Here is a 17,819-nt window from a genome sequence, read left to right on the forward strand (position 1 = left end):
TGCATTGAATTTGTACTAGAAAATATTGCCAAGTGCCGATTAGGAGAAGAATAATAGTGGACATCCCTCACACATTAAAAAAAAAAAAAAAAAAAAAAAAATTAAAAGCTCCCCAAAACATCACTTAATTATGGATTGGATCATCCCCATTGATTGTCCTTAATAAAGTAGAGTGTACCCTCTCCTATACCTCTTGACATCAAGTGATATTTATCACTCAGTAAGAAGAAATACATCTAAGTTGAAATTGCTTGAGTAATTTTCTTTTTCCTTGCTCTGTAAACAGAATCAGCAAACAGACAGAATATCTTAGGGGAAAAGGTTCTTGAGCCATATATTATCCTGGAATTCATTTATGTGTTTGCAAATTCATGTATTAATCTTTATTTACTAACAAAAGGTAGTAAATTATTTATTTGAAATAGGAGATTAAAATCCATGCTTACATATCACGAAATAATACATTTGAGATTCACAAAATTAAAACTTAAAGCAAGAAGTAAAGGCACGCTTTGCTTCACATTTGGATCACTGTATTTCAATGACAGTAACTGTCAACAATATTGAGATTTCAAGCACTAACCTATACAAGTACATAAAAGTCCTTAAAAACCTTGTTCACTAGACCAAGTTTGTTTTGTAGATTTGTGAATTCTAAATCCTTAATTCAGATGACCTATTTTCCAGCTGTGGAATACTGGTGTGTAGTTTAACAAGACGTGGAAAAGAGAGGATTTATGGCAGGCACTGGGTGCACTGTCTTCAATTTAGCTATGACTTCAGTTTTTTTTTTGTTGTTTTGTTTTGTTTTTTTTTTTTGTTTTACTTTTCTCTGTTCTCTTTATGTGCTAGTCAAAAGCAAGCAGAGATGAGAAAGCTGATACATGTCATTCCTCCACTCAGGCTAAGAAAGAGACATTGTTTATGTAATTGGAATCCTGCATACGCTTCAAACCAACGTGATACCACAAACTGGTGGCAGGAATACTATCTTTCTTGAGAGGTAAGCAGGATTTTCAATGTGTTCTGCAAAGATGGCAAGTTATTGTACGAACACTGTTTTTATCCCAGAAGTCTGAAAAACAGTGTGGGACAGATGCAGCTCTCAGCTATGTTCACCAGTTCTGCTATCCACACATAATTCTTCAGTGTTAAATAGCTGCCAAAGACAATAATGTCTCAAAAGAAAACTCCAGCATTTATAAGCAGCTCAAAATATTAATTATTTGTCTGAAACAACTATTTCCAGCTTCCTACTGGACATCAGAAATGTGTGCAGAGACTTTTCTTCCCAAGACAGCTTTGGAGACTTTACTTACTGATGCAGACACTACTGTCTGCAGGCAGGCACTGAAAGATCCTTGCCTAAGCCCTTCAGTCTTTTGACTAAAAACTAGTTTCTCTCTTAATGTCTCAGGGAAATGTAAGCACTAAAGAAAGTGAGACAAAAGTGTTCCCTTCACAGAACTTCAACACTCCAAATTTAAGACAAATAAAACCACCTGCTTTATTACTCATTATATTCCTTACCTCATGCACACATTACAATGGCTCCCCTAAGTTTTTACATATAAATGGATCACATTTATATTGATTTTTTTTTTCTCTTATATCTACTGCCTACTGCTATCTTGTTTTTTAACTTGCATAATTACGAATGTATTAGTGGGAGAAGGGTAGGTGAAGGGATTTTAGTCTAGTTTCTAAAGCAACTGCAACAGGATATTTTATTATCACAAGGAAAATGATCTGATCAGACACTCACATCATTATTTCCAAATTTTATAAGGAAACACTGAAAAGGGTATTTCAAAGTGGAATATGGAACAGGAATTAGTGAATAACTGGAAAATGTTCTGTCCAGGTAAATTTTGGAGCCTGCATACCTGAAGTGCTATGAACGTTGGTGAAGGAATTGTCAGAGGCACTGTAGGGCCAGGCACCAGGTGAAGGCAGCGAGGTGTTGAGGGAAGAATTAGACCCTATCAAAGGCAGAAAGAGAAAGAAAGTGAAGAGTAGGCCAGTTGCAGAGTTAAATCTCAAGAAAGCCATGATTTGTAATAATGTCAGTCTCCTACATGATACACAACTGTGGTGCACAAGCACACAGGCTTCCTTCTTAGTCAAATGCAGACTTATCTTGTTATGACAGGAATATCAGAATATTCTCAAATATCAGACATAAATAATCATATGCCAGTTGTTCACTGTTCTACCTGTGGTGTTGTCCCGCAGAAGTTGGTGGTCAGTATCTACAATGGGAGATGTGGCTGTCCCCCCCAGCACACTTCCAGGGGTCACGTAGGGGTCAGATTCAGGGTCAATGTTTTGTATACCTTTCCATGGCACTCCTGGTTGGAACTCTGGGTCAGGAGGAAAGAAAGAGTTAGATGCAGACAATGGCATGTTTACTAGAGGTAACTGTGGAGGATAATCTTCCACACTGTTCCTAAAAAAAAATAAAAAATTTAGATTTCTCTTAGTTAAAATCTACTGTGTATTTCCTCCCACAGGGCTATTGCTAGTGTGTGAATACAAGTCAATACTGTAAAAGTGCTGCAAGTGCATACAGACTCCTTTAACTTTTTGTTTAACTAAATTCAGATGAGGCTTCAATTGTTTTAACCTTCCTGGACACATTATATATCTGCTAAGATACTTTCTGTGCTTACAGTACGAGCTGGTAAATGCAACCTTGGATGCTTTGCGCTGCAGGTACACACACAGTTTATGCAGTAGCCAGTAGTACTGAACAATGCTAATGTGAGGTACCTTTTGATAAAAATGATTCGTGCATAAGTTAATATTCTTCATACTTTGTACTGAAGGCAGAACAAATATGCTTTGGTCTCTCAATTATAGCTCCACGAATGTCAGATCTTTAAGACATTATGCAGAGTTATAGAGAGAGTATGAACAAAAAAATTCCATTAACTTTAAGAAAGATTAGTAACTTGGTTTCTCCTTTGAAATAGACAGATGTTCAATCAATAAAGTTCTGTGGGCAATTCTGGAAGCCATGGTAAGAAATGAATAATGCCAAATACAAAAACAGAAGCTTCATGGGTACTGTGTAACAATTTGGACACGTGTGAAAGAAGTGCCAGGTAACAGATTAATCACCTGCAGATACAAATGCAGAATATGGAGTAGTACCTTCATTCCTAACCTGAAGTTTTGAAATAACTGGTAACAGAAGATCTGGGTGAAATGCAACAATATATATGGGAACCTTCCATGGAAAGTCTCATTTCAGCTAATGTTACAATGATGCAGCAGTCAAGACTACAACTTTGTGACAGATGAACAGAGAAGAAGATGTGATAGTGATGGTTCAAACAGTTGGCATAACAAGGGCAGTGTTAGATTATGATATTGCACTGTCAGGAGAACCTCAAGAGAAGACATAAGAAGTATCCTGATGGGTCAGAACTGTGACCCATCTATCCCAGCATTCTGCCTCTGTTGATAGCAGTTAGGGACAAGAACATAAACCTGGCCACTATCAACAAGCTACAGACATCACACTGTCTTAGCTTTTCTATCAAGGATGTCAAAATGCTTTCTCTCAGCTCACACTTGCTTGTGAACACATTTTCCACCACTTTTTCAATCAGCTAGAAATATCTATCTGTAGAAGCTCCAAAAGCAACACTACTCATGTTTACTACTCATGATGGAAAAAAATATCCCTATGTTCTCACCTATGTAAAATACATATTCTCTTAGTTCCCGCACCTGTACCACAGCTGTAGCACTGCAAGGGTGGCAGAATTACAGTTCTGATTTTACCTTACCCATTGTCTTCAAGATTTTATAAACATCAGTCATTATCTCCCAATTTCTTCTAACTCTACAATATAATCCAAGCTAGCAGGTATCAAAAGTATGAACAATCAATCAGCACTATACCAAGAAAGAAATACGTTCAGCTTCTGCCAAAATACAGCAGTCCCCTGAAAAGAAGGATCACCTTATGCTTAAGGACCACTGAATGCAGATTCTCAGGTCAAGTCAAAAAGATTTTCTGTTCCAGGACAAAGAATCCATAAAAAAGGTTAAGATACAAAATGGCTGAAGGGAAGATAAATCCAAGTCACACCTTTGTCAAGATGCCTGAGAGCTGGTGAGACTGAAAATTAGTGCATCATAACCTCCCTGCAAATAGTTAAGTCAAACAAGGGTCTAAGACTAGAAATACCATATTGCTTTTAACAATAAACATACGCACTCCAATATAAGGTGGTGTGGAGATGCGGAGACATAAAAATGAGGCTTCTGATCTATGGCTGCAGGTCAAATAAATAAAATAAAAAATAAAAAAACAAACACTGATTAGGTGCCCACCTTGCTGTTCAGAAGGTCAGCTAAGTAAACTGTTTTGAAGTTGGTCTGGAAGGAACAGTTTGTCAGTTCCAGTGCTCTGTAGCTTTCTGGGAGGAGATAGTCATGCCAGTATTTCAACTGTACTCATGTGAATGACTGCATTTCTTACTTGAGTTCTACACACAGTATTTTGTGATAGGCTGCTAGAAGAATTTTCTGTGTACTTCAGCATACTGACAAATTTCCAAACTATCCTTCAGGAATGACAGTTATCTCATGGGCATCCATGAACAGTCCCTATAGGGAAACTCTCATATTTCTACACAGTAAAGAAAACATGAAGTACATTTCTCTGAATTGTATCTGAAACCATCTCCTCAACAGTCAAGTATAGGATTATTAGAAAAACATCATCAAAACCAATATGCCTGGAGTACATAACTGTACAATTCCTCTATGAGGAAATTATAAAATAGTATTATCTAGGTATGCAAGCTTGTGTGATGTAATCAAAAGACGTAACTCTCATCAATGCAGCAAAACTTGCTCTCACCTCCACCTGTGAGACCAGTTTGACTGTGCATGATTTCATTCATCTTAGTGCTGAACAAATACTGCTGTCCTGAATGGCAGAATTTCTGCAGTAGATGGTGTTCAGCAGGAAAGCTGAGATCAGGGTAAATGCTGAATGATCACTGCGTTTTCACTCAAAGGAAACTCAAGTGCATTTCAAGAGGTTCCCTCTTGTAAACTCATTTTTATTAACAACTTATTTCTCAACACTGTGAGGAAAATTTCCATACCAGGATCTGACAGTGAACCTCATCTGCAAGCCTAGACAGAAAAGGGACTCACGGGGTTAAAGTAACCTCGGATCTTTATCCTTAATCAGGGCTGTTGATAAGGTAGATCATGATTATAGGTAGCTTTTCCTTCTCAAGGAGGCCAAAAAAGCTAACAAAGCCAAGAAACAGCATAAATGGATGATGGTTATGGGACAGTAACATTTGTCCCAGTAGTCTATGGACCTCATGAGAGAGTGGTAACAATGAAGTGACAAAGCCGCATGACAAAGCCCACAATCTCCTACATGAAGTCCACAATCACAGTCAAGAGCTACTAATTTACACAGGAGATGATGGATGGTACTCATGATCCCAGTGACAGTCCACGTTCAGGATTCATGAACTCCAGCTATCCTCTTTCAGTGTGAGACAGTAAATAACAGCAAAAAGTTTACATATCACTGATAGCAGGACTGCAAGCATTACTAAGGAAGCTCAAAGTCACCAAACAGGGACAAAGAACAGCTGTTCAGTGTCTTGCTTCTGTAATAGAACTCTGGGACCAATAATCTTGTCAGAGCCAACAGTTGCTTCAAAACCTGGGAAAACAGCAGAGCTGATACTCACATCCCTCTCTCAGTATCCCAAGCAATACCATGTTTCTCAGGTGATTTATAGGAGAACCTTCTCAACTTGTGTTTGTTTTTTTTAGTAACCAATGAGCCTAGGAGACAGTTCCTGAAAAGAATTAAGTCTTGGGGATTCCTAGCATTATGAACATTAATTCCAGTTCAAGAAACCCCCTATGAGCAGCCAAGCTGACAGCAATGTAATGTAAATACACATCCACAGAAAGCAGTCAGTGGCCTGAAAAGTCATAAATATGCAGACACTGTTGAGGTAGCTAATTCTTTAACTGCGTTACCTCATCAAAAAACATTTTCTTACCAGAGTTAGACACTGAAAGTTTCTCACAATAAAAGCTCTAACTACTTTTTGCAAGCTTCTAGCTGTTTTGTATCTATGCACAGATTTCTAGGCTTTTTAATGCAAGGCCTGTACTACTGGTTTACCCAAGAGGTGTACCTGTACCTTTACTTCTTTGTGCTCAAGTGAGTACACAGCAAAGGATTAGCAGCAAGGAATGTTTACTTGGAATTTAAAGACTTTTCCAGGCACAGAAAAATCAACGCATCCTGCTACTTGCTGAACAATACTGGTGATTGATCCATACAACAACAGGGGCACCACTCTGGGTTTAAAAACTCTTTTATATAGATAATTATGTGTTTAAATACATACACACTTTTCTTATATATTTTTGAGTTACCTAGTGGGCAAAAAATTCTGCCAGTGAAACTCTACAACACTTAAAGAATATGCTAGTGCCTGTAAATCAAAGAAACTCCTGCTCAATCCAAGATTGTTGAAAAGTACTGAAATACGCTATCACTTTTCTATCCTTTACACAACACAAGCAAACATGAATCACAACAAATAGCACAGCATATACATTTTATACCAATACTGCTGGCAAAAGAAGCCTTGTGCTCTACTGTGGATCATATTTATAAATAATTTCTGAAGGGGAAAGTTTGTGTACTGTGAAATAAAAAAAGTCAGGAGAGGAAAATCCTTTTCCTATCACCACAAGAAAGCAGTTTTTCTATCTTCTGCGTTCTGATTCCATACTACTATTAGAATTCTTAAATCCTGTGTCAGTGTAATAGAACACAAGCAAGGAATGAATAGAAAAGTAAGGAGCTGGTATTATGCATTTTATGGACAAACGTTAGATGAAAATTTCCTAAGTGTAAAGTCACGGAACTATGAGGGTTCAACTCATAAAAACAACTCATAAAAACAAAACACTGATCAGGCAACTCATCAGTTAGCTCATATTGATCAGTTAGTCCATATTTAGCTCAGACATCTCTTTAACTGGAAATTCAACATTCATGTTTTAATACGCAAGACATTTAAAAAAAAACGTGATAAGCCAGCCAAGTGCTTTCCTTGCAGTGGTTACTGAGGAAAGATCCCAGCACATCTACTATAAAGGCGAGACATAATCCCTGCCCTCCTGTAATACCTGGAGGCCAGCTGGCGTTGCTGGATTTGCTTCCGATCTTGTTCGTTGGCGGAGATTTGGCAGGTAACCAACTATCACCAGCAGGGCCTGCATGGCCACCCAGTGGGTCGCCCTGAATTATGTCAAACTGGTTGTAGGGCGATCCTCCGCGAGCCTTTCCAGGGGGCACTATTGCACCTGAAGCATTAAAAAGACATATTTACACACTGGAAAGGTAGGAGACTTTATGAGAATATGGAATGCTAAATCCAAAAATAGTTAAGATGCACAGTAATGAGGTCAGATGTTAACTAGCTGGAAGCAGTTACACCTGAGCTATTTCACCTCTGGTGAGATGATACTGCAAGAGCGCTCCCAATACAGCCAATCCTTTCTCACCATTTTTGTGCATATTGGCATCTTGTGAAGCCACAGAGGGCAGCCCTTCCATCATAGTCCACTGTTTAAAGCGGGATTCTGTTCCAGCTTCTTTCCCTCCCACCATGCCATAATCCATGCTGCTTGAGCCAAAGCCTGTGAAACAAAACCAACAAGCCATTATCATTTGCTGTTTTCTATTTAAACGTCCTCAAACGTGGGGGCTCTGCAATTATAAATAAGGCAAAATTCAAGCATTAAGAAATGGAATGTTTGAAAAGTAACATTACAGTAAGCCTGTTAAGTCGGCACGCCACTTAAGGTACACTGTGATATGCTGTTTGTATAATAAAAATTATGCAGTTCTATCAAGAGCTCACATTTCTTATAACCTTTGGTCTAGTGATTACATATCAATTACTCATTCCATGGGAGCACTTACCTGAACCGTATCCAGGTATTTGTCCTTTGGTCTGTAAATCTGATAGACCCACATTCAAAGGATTGGGTACCATGCTGTCTATATGTGGCTTAGGCCCAACAGGGTGGGATGGTGAATGCTTCATGCCAGGCTGCCTCTGCTGCTGCTGCTGGAGGGCACTCACCATACGAGCAATCTGCAAAAATATACAAAAATAAATAAATAGGGATGGTACTGAAGAAACAGTTTGAAAAAGATTCAAAGGCCTGCAATCTCTGACACGTACAGTGTTAGTACACTTCATGCTTTCACATGACTGACAGAAACAGTGCCCCACCTGTTGCTCCTGCTGTTGTCGCACAGCTTGAGATAACTTCCTCTGGCTCTGTAACAGCTGCTGCTGCTGCTGCTGCTGAAGGAGGAGCTGACACGCCTGCAAGACAAGTGGGGGTGGGAAGGGTGAAAATTCAAAGCTCTTTGAGAGAAATCTAACTACCAGGAGCTGACCACCAGCCAATGCTTTACTCAGAACTTAGGCAGAGGCAAACCATTCCTCATCCCTCACAATGAAATAAAATTAACAACAAAAGCTTTAGAAAAATATTACCTCCTTTAATTGTTTCTAACTTTACATCATGCAAGAGCATTGGCAGTACTCGCTTTATTGCCACTACTGAGACTACAAGTCTGAAGAAGATTTCATGAAAAAAAAATCAGCCAACTGCTTTCAATATACAAAGACATGGCTCAGAATCATTACCAACCCATGACAACATACAATAATAACAGGGCTGCTCAGATTATCTGCTGGCCTCTAAGAGGGCTGTATTTTCACATACAACAAGCTGGAAATACTTGTACAAAAAAATCACAGCCATCAGTAGAACAAAACAGAATCAGAACAGATGTAAAAAGAAAACTCAGCAGACAATCTGCAAACAGTCTGTTTCACAAGATAACTAGCTACTTACCAATTGAAACTGGGGAATCTGTGGAAGCTGGCTCAGCATGGCAATCTGTTGCGGAGAAAGCTGGGGCCCCACATTGAAAAGACCTGGATTCAAGCCACTGTTGGGGAACTGTTTGAGCATGGAGGCCGAAACCTGCATGGAAACCAATTAGATATCCTCAAGAAATACACTGCTACAGGATAAGATAATGAAATGGAAGTATTTGTATAGAGGTATAGATAGGACACCAATCTTAAATGGTGTTTGGGGAAAGACATTACAGATTTCTTAACACATCACATTTAAACATGCACAGTCTATGGTTTGAGCAGAGTGAATCTCACTTGATTGACAATATACAGTATTACATGTGCAGATGCAGACACACACACACACACACACACACACACACACAAAGGTTCCTCCCCCAACCAATTAGTTGCTAGAGACTACAGTAGAGTAAAATCCTGATATATATGCAGCTAACCAGTAATCACAGTACTGCATTATCACATTAAAAACGTACTGCTTGACAAGGAAAAAGAAAGGCATTCAGGCAATCACTGTAGCAAAGAAACAGTGCCTCACAGAAAGAGTTAATTTCTGTGTATGCTGAATAAGCTATAGTAAAAGACAGGAGTTGGCGGAGAAGAATCCCCCTATTTCTCCCTGCATATTTGAGTTACACAGGTACTCAACATAATCTGCAACAGTATTCACCAAGTGCAAAGAAAAGCTAAACTTGTGTGGTTGGAGAGCCTGAAGTCTTCATTACAAGTTCTGCAATGTAACTGAAACACAAAGCTTGAGACAAACCTGCTTGAAAAAAATTAAGCAGTTTGTCACACTTCGGAAAATTTTTTTATCTTTCTCTTGAGTTTTGTTTTTAAATACTTCCCAAAACTCTATGTAAGACGCAGGATTTCTGAATTCACCCTGAGGTTTTAAAATACTGGTAGAGAGCGCTTACAACCCACTGCCTTGAGATGACAGAAGGCTAATTCTTCTGCAGAATTTCACCTCTCAATGTATATAAAATTCACAGTTGAAAGTGGTTAAAATTTTTATCTATGTTTTCTGTTTCTTAACATCAAGACTATGACAATCTCAATGATGTGTGCTGAAGGCTGCAGCTCCCTCCTTTGCTTTCTTTTTTCTTTTCTTTACAAGTAACCAGTTACTTTAAATTCCTTACCTGGGGAGAAAGAAATTGGGGAGGCACTTGCGCCCGGATATTGGGGGAAGGATTTAGTGGCTGCACTGGTGTGTGCATGCCCCTCGATTGTGCTGTGCTGTTTCCAAACAAACCATGATTGCCACCCTATAAAATTAAAGCAGTAGTGAGAAGAATTCTTCAGAATAATGGGTTTCTACGCTACTAGCTATTTATAAATAACGAGGCAAGTACTGACTTCAACAGAGTATTGTTTGAACTACTGAAATGTTTGCCCTAAATCATTAACACTGCACCTGCATGAAGACCGCTGTACTACATTTTCAAGATGCAGGCTCTTTCTCTTCTACACTGAAGAGTCATGTTCATGTATTTCAAAGCACATGACTAAGTTTGTGGTTTGTATTTCACATGTTACATGTTGGGAACCAGAAACCAAGTACAAACAACAAGCTCAAAAAACATTCCACTAGCTTAAAAATATGGTAAGACTGTCAGTGAGAATTTTTGGCCACTGTTTTAGAAAAGTGAGGTACTTTGTCACATTAGGCTGTCATCACTCAAGTCTGTTACTTTTGCTGCAGGCTTTCCACTAACAAATCAAAACTCAACATTGTCATGAAAAATGTCCTTGTGATGTGAAATATTCAGCATTGTGGATTGAGAATTTTTTTGTTTTCCTATTTTTCCCCCTTATTAAAGAATAAGGTAAAGAGTAGGTAAACTCTCAAATAAGAAAAAAAAATACCTCTCCTAGCGATTTTTTTCTTAAGTAAAATGAACAATTGCTGTTTCTTTAGATTTTTTAAATGAGAACAGTTTCCTCTTTTTAAAGGAACTTCTGTAGCAGTAAATCCTACTGTACAGAAAGACCAAAGAGAATTTGTGATTATGTTCCATTATTTCAGACTCTGAGCAGACTGTCTTTTTCTAACATCTTTCAACAAAAAGCCACAGGAGATGTTATGGGCAGTCTCCTACGTGTGCAGCTGTGCGCTGTTGCTTCTAAAAACAGAAGCCAAAGCACTTCTCTCCTGTACTCGAAGTCCTTACATGCCATGATCCGGTCCTTTCCTCTCCAAGACCTTCAGCAACTCCCCTTCTCCACTGTATACAAGGATCCCTTGATCCATATCTGCTTCTGTCATACACTATGGTTTCTAAACAGCACTTTTTTTTTTTTAACCCTCAGCCATCGTTCTGTTCTCTCTCTCCATACCAACATCACTGTATCTAACCTAAGTTCATCTTTCTTCAAACCTGAAGTCTTGGAGTTCTTCTCCAAAACCCCTCCTTCCCCTGTCTGCCAGAATTTTATAAGCTTTGCCTCCCTTCTGCTGTAATGCTGTGCATTCTCCACTATCCTTTTGCTAAAACATAAGTCCCTCATTCTAATTCTGTACTGGTACACCGTGGATCGCCTCATTCACCTACACTGCATCTTCTCAATACATCTCCTCTTTTAGAAGCAGCTCAGCATGTCATACTGAGCATGCAGCAGGAGGACAGACAAAAAAGAAAAAAAAATCCCAAGAGACAGAAAAGCCTGTGTTCTGGAAAAAACTCACTGGGATCAACTGCATATCAAATTTTTTGAGAAGCTTGGAGCTGCTGCTACACTTCCAGCTTTCTCTAAAGCTCAGTGGAGTTCTGGACACTGAATTTGAGAACATGTCTACAAATTCTGGATTTAATCTGATGTTCAACACTGCATCACACAGAAACAGAGAGACAACACACAGAAACACCATCATGTCAGGCACATGACTATACAAGCTAGCCCAGTTGTAATACTCAGTTCTATTCTTTAATTTCCTAGCATTCCTGCAATGTTTTCTCCTTTTACAATGCAAAACACAATAGCAAAGAATTATTCCAACTATAATCAACCACTCCATTTCTTCCCTGCCATTTCTCCACGCACAGAACAAAACCACTGCTACTTCAATCATTTTTAAACATTGCTAAAGTCAGTCCTTTCTACAGTCTGCAGGGAAGGGAGGAAGGAACAGGCGCTATGCAAAAGGACTGCAACATTTTAAAAGAAACATTTCTACACATGAGGTTATTGGGTAGTCTGGAAAAATTCAGTGTGGGAGGCTGGTCGGGCAAATCAACAGCCTCTAACTAGATTTTAAAACATCAATACACAGTTCTTCACTAACTAACTTCATGACTTCTGAAAAATAAATCTGTCTGCTGCTGCACTGTGATTCAGTAAGTAAGAGGCCAACAAAACCAGAAAGAATACATTTTGATGACAGGAACCAAAGTGGATGGTTTGATATAACTGAAATTTGTTATTTATTTATTTGGTAGGAAAACAAGTGTAAGCAACCAACTAAGCAGGATTAAGCCCAGGTTGCAGCCATATTAACAACGCATCTTATAAGGTGGCCTGCTTACTTGTCTAGCAGCGTAGTTTTGGGGACTGAGCCCTGAGCCGATTGCTCCAAGGCCGACGTTGGATAGTGTGGAACCAGAGGGAGACAGCTTGTAGCTGGGAGAAGGGGAGAAGGGAGAGCAGGGAGCCTCATCCCCAAGGCACCCATCTTGATTGGAGAAAGGCAAAGTCAGCTGAAGCCAACAGCAGGAGTTGGTTAGTGAAGCAACAGAATGCAAGAGGAGAAAAAGAGGGACGGTGAGTGACTAGGAAGAAGCAAAGTTAATTTGTAATAGCAATTACATGGACAAAAGTTCAGACTCAAACGACCACTTAACAATCAAAATTCTGGTCCAAGGAGATGATCAATAAATCCCTAAAAGTCTTCTAAGAAAAACATTTCGAGATGTCTGTTGCACTAATAAAGTTCATTTCTGACAGTGGCTGCTACCACTACAGAAACAAACACATCTTCAGTTAATTCCCAATATTAGCATGTACCTATGAACATAAACTATTTGGAAAGCATAAGGTTTGCTAGTGGTATTTATTAAATGGGCCACCAGAGGGAGTTGACAAAACTGTTTTTGGCCTGTTATACCAAAATGGAGGAGTTTAAAAAAAAACCAAAAACTCAGACATTAACACACCTACAGAATTTTTACATATTTTTTCCCACTTTACATACGATAAAATATATTAAAAAAAAAACAAAAAAAAACCAACAAACATTCTGAATCTATTGGACAATCTCCAATTCATAATGTGAAACAATTAGTATTTGGTAACAACAGTGAAAGCTTCTACTTAAAACAGGTGAGAATATGAAAGAAATGCTAACATAACATACAACAGATGTCACAGAGAAACAGATGTGATACAGTAGCTCACAGCACACAGACATACAGAAAAAAGGCTTGCAGAATTTACAAGAGGTGTTTCCAATGCATCACAGACATGAAAGCAGAAAAAAACGTGGAAGACTGTGATTACTTATGTTTACTTAGATCTAAAACCAATCTTTTTTACAGTAGATGACTGTAGTCAGTAACCAAAAGAATCACTGTGATGTTTCACTGTGATGAAACCTGTAATGAATTTCATTACTACCAATCATTTACCCTTCCAAGAAAAACAAAAGAATTCCTCCCTGATCATTTAAAAAAAAATCTGTTCTAGAATAAAAAGCATTTTTGTACCTAGATAATTTAGCTTGTTTGTACATACCTGACTCCTCTGTTTTATAAACACATCCATTCTATAAACATAATTCCCTCACACCTTTTACTGTTGAGTTCATCCATGGTGACCGGATCTTTAGCAGTTCCAGAGGAGTAAGATTAAAACTATTACCTCAAATACTGATTTTAATTTATCTAAAGATATTTCTCTCACCTTCTCAAAATAAGGCCCACTATCTGTGGTTCCCATGTCTTTGGAATTAGGTGGACGGAACCCAGATCGATCCTTTCTCATTATGTCATTAAAATCCCCGAGATTCATGGCTCGTTTATCTACCTCAAACTTCTTATCTGGGAGACCACCTGCAGAAAAGAGGAAAGAAAGCATAATTAGTGCCAATCATATCCAATGCCTTGCATAACATCAGGTTCACAGCCAAAGAAAAAGTCTGTAAGATCAGATCTGTCTTATTTACATCCTGTATAAATCAGATTTATCTTACAATTTAGTATAGCAAACAGCTCTCACCAAAGGATGCTGAAAAAATAAAAGAGGAAGTTTCATTTTTAAGACTGAACAAACCAATTCAGGGCATTTAATTCAAAGCATTTCTTGCCATTTGTGTGCATGTATGTACAAGTATGAATAATTTGGTCAAAACTCTCCTGCAGTAATGCGAACTTAATCCTTGAACAACAACAACCTTCTGGTCTACCAGAACTTCCCTGCACCAAATAATCAATCTCTCTCAGCCTGTACGTAGCAATTACACAACCTGTAAGAGACACTTTTCAAACAACTTCTTCAAGTCTCCTGACATTGTTCACTGAGTAATCCAGTGAAGCATGAGAAAGAGATGTTAATAACAGACGAGGAAACTACCACTCGCAGTGGACAAGACATCTTTCTTTACAAGTATATCATCAGCCAAGTTCAGACCAAAGGAAGTTGCTGCCCTATACACAACGCGGTCAAAGAACAATTCTTTCTGTCATACTTGGCACTTGTATCAGATGAACAGCGTTATGCTGAAGTAAAAGGAAAACATATTAATTTAAAAATATAAGCAAAGTGGTAGAACCAAGCTTTATTTGTATTTTCAGTTTTAAATAATTGTGTTTAGTAGAACAGATGCCCTTTACAAGAATAGTTCAAAAAGCCTGTCACCATATTTAACCAAAACTTCTGACTTTAATAAAGGAACTTGGTGATGGATATATTATCCTACCACTGACAAACACTGAAGTCTTTATTATGCACAGCAGACAACTAATGATTGTAAAATCCTGAAAATACTTACCTTCTCAAAAAAGATTCTCAAAGGCAGTATCTCTTGTTAATGTCCTACAGCACACTGTTAATATTTATAGGTCTCCTACTGCCAAGGACCTATGAAATCAACCACTAATTACATGGGTTTTTGTTTTTGGTACAGCCTTGAGAGTTGATCCAATTTCATCTTCTCAGATGACTTCAACATCATTTATCACAAAAACAGTGACCTGCCCCCTCTGCAACTACCAAGAACACTTATGCACGAGCAAATATAAAAATTCAAATCATCTACATAGAGAACTGTAGAAGAGGTTAAATGTTCTGTCATCTTTGTAAAAGAAGACACTTAATCAGATTTTTTTCTCCTCACTACTAATAGCTCTAAGAGACGCTGTGAAAACCAGAAAATGAAACAGGAGCTTGAAAGACCAATTTCCATGACTGATGAAGAAAAGAAGGTATTGAGAATATCTTTCTCACCATATGCACACAGCGTAAAGGAAAAAAAAAAAATCCATAAATATATATAAACAAGAATCAATGTGATAAAAAAAAAGTACAACCAGTGTGGCAAAAGTAATACTGAAAAAAAACTTTTGAAATATGTTTTCTAAATCACCACAAAAACTAAAACATTTGAAAGATACTGGTTTTATACTTCTGCCATTAAGTCACAATATCCAAGACTACTCAGCAACCACAATGAGTTGTTACACTCTGGTTACAGCTTTGTTAAGTATTCACAGTAGTCTACAGTATGAACTGTATTTGAATCAACAGAGATGGAAATGAATTTCCCAGTTTTTACAGATGATTTGAGAATTCCATCTGCAGAAGTTGTGCTAATATATTAAAGAAAAAAGACAGAAGTGGCTGTCAAACAGAATGAGAAGTTAAAATATTAAGTGGTCCTGACAAGCTACTTACTGTAGTATCAAACTTCACATCTCCGGACTTTTGTCAATAGATAAAAGCTGCATCCTATTTCCTATTTCCAAAGTTCAACAAGCTATCTGTTGAAGAGATCTGATAATAAACAAACAGGCAAGTAAATCTGCCTCAGGCATTCTACTGATCCATTTCTTTTCTCTCTTGGTTAGTACAGTACCTTGCAACCAAAGCAACATATTTTTCAAACAAGACTGAGACCCACATAGTAAGAATTACTATGGCAATTACTATGACAACTGGACCTATTTTAAGACATGTGATGATCAGAGCCAAGTTACTCTGTGCATACAAAAGCCTACGTTTTCTTTGATACATGTGGTCTCCAAGCACAGATTTAATGGAGTTCAATGCACATTTATCCACAAACTGGGAAAATACTAAGCTGGAGCTATCTGTCTACTAAAGCTTGGCACGTTGTAAATGTGACCAAAATCTGGTTGAAGAACAAGACTACCTGATAACAAAGTCCAGCCTTTGAGGTTTAGATGTAATTATAGGCTGAGCAAACAGCTTATACTGTTCACAAGCAACAAACATAAGCAAAAAGATCAGAACTTCTAAGCAGAGAATAAAATAACACAAAAGTTGTAGAAGAGTCTCAGTTACATTCTTATTCTTTGAAACAGAATGCAAACTATAACAAACACGTGTATCTAGGATCAAAGATGTCTCCATAACGGGCATGTTAAAGTATAGATGTGCAACACATCAAGATAATGCAACCTTCCTGCAACATTCTCACAGAATATTCTGAGTGCCTAACGCTCTTCCTCACAAGGTCTGATGGCTTTAAGATCCCCTACAGCAGAAAGTTTCAAAGATCCAAATTAATTTGGAGATAAAGAATAAAAAGAACTATAATCAGTGTAAGCCAGGCTGCTTAGAGAAATGTGATACAAACAGAGTCTGAATGCAGAGGCCAAAGAAGAGAGAGAAAAAGTTCTGCTATTTTCCCTATAACTACGTATTACTATAAAAAGATAAAGAATCCTTAATTGTTAACAGGAAGAATGAATTTGTGGAAAATGGAACTTTCCCTTCATCTTCTATATGGTGTGATGCAGCAAAAAAATCTACCTTTTAAGAAAGCAGTATTTTTTAAGACAAGAGATACTGAAAAGCTTCAGATTGCATTAAAATACTAAAACTGGAGCTGATACCAAATTGCAAATCTACAACTTCACTACCAATGAAGGTTAAAGCATGATCCAAACAATCAACCTGCTTTGGTTGAGAAAATCCCAACTCCATTACAAGATGTGATGCCTATAACTGTGGCAGATGCTGTTGACAGCACTGGTGCAAAGAGGGTCAGCATCAGACCAGATGCCTTCCCATTGCCACTTATCCACGTACACAAAATTGAACTACTTCATTCATTTGACTTTAACCGGACTAAGTCTGCAAGGACATAAGGCAACCTTCCTGCTTCCATAGATTCCATAGACTGAACACAGGAAGGAGACCTTCTTCCTTTTTCTAAGTATCTAAGACTGTGCTGTATATGCTTTTATCTTTACTGAATCTCCAAAGGACTCAATAAAAAAAGAAAAAAAAAAAAACCTCTAAAATTGGATCATTTCTTTTAATATATGCTACAAGAAAATGCAGGGAAACAGTCAGTTCAAACGGCAGAAGAGTTCAGAAATGTGTGGTATTTCTACCACAATACTACAGCGACTATTCAGAAACAATCTGAAGAAAAACAAAATGTAAAACCAAACTTGATTTCAAGAGCAAAAAATTCTGACAGTTTACTTTGCAGACAGTCTGCCAAAGAAAAAAGTCGTGGCAAATTCCAAGGTGATTAAATAGGATTAGGTAACACAGTTAATCCAAGTGGTCAAATTCAACTTCTCATTTAGGTTCATGTTTTCCCCTTGTTCCACTCCACTTAAGCAGTGCAGATTTGTGGTGAGGTTA

The 17,819-nt window shown here is 37.9% G+C and overlaps 1 protein-coding gene across 15 annotated transcripts in view; it reads right to left on the minus strand.

Annotated features, from left to right (window-relative positions):
- Positions 1–17,819, minus strand: part of TNRC6B (trinucleotide repeat containing adaptor 6B) — a 141,649-nt gene that overhangs the window by 18,046 nt on the left and 105,784 nt on the right. For 13 of the 15 annotated variants that reach the window (XM_085226028.1, XM_085225999.1, XM_085225983.1 and 10 more), the window contains 9 exons: positions 13,884–14,032; positions 10,127–10,252; positions 8,953–9,084; positions 8,319–8,414; positions 8,003–8,177; positions 7,582–7,716; positions 7,204–7,380; positions 2,217–2,363; positions 1,887–1,982 (listed from right to left, as the gene is read on the minus strand). In XM_085226028.1, the coding sequence (XP_085082154.1) occupies positions 1,887–1,982; positions 2,217–2,363; positions 7,204–7,380; positions 7,582–7,716; positions 8,003–8,177; positions 8,319–8,414; positions 8,953–9,084; positions 10,127–10,252; positions 13,884–14,032 (1,233 nt within the window). Of the gene's footprint in view, positions 1–1,886; positions 1,983–2,216; positions 2,364–7,203; positions 7,381–7,581; positions 7,717–8,002; positions 8,178–8,318; positions 8,415–8,952; positions 9,085–10,126; positions 10,253–12,511; positions 12,683–13,883; positions 14,033–17,819 lie in introns of all 15 variants that reach the window. The other 2 variants (XM_085226056.1, XM_085225979.1) reach the window with 2 other exon arrangements.

This window comes from Meleagris gallopavo, chromosome 1 (genome assembly GCF_905368555.1).
Source record: "Meleagris gallopavo chromosome 1, MGAL_WU_HG_1.1, whole genome shotgun sequence".
Classification (NCBI taxonomy): domain Eukaryota; kingdom Metazoa; phylum Chordata; class Aves; order Galliformes; family Phasianidae; genus Meleagris; species Meleagris gallopavo.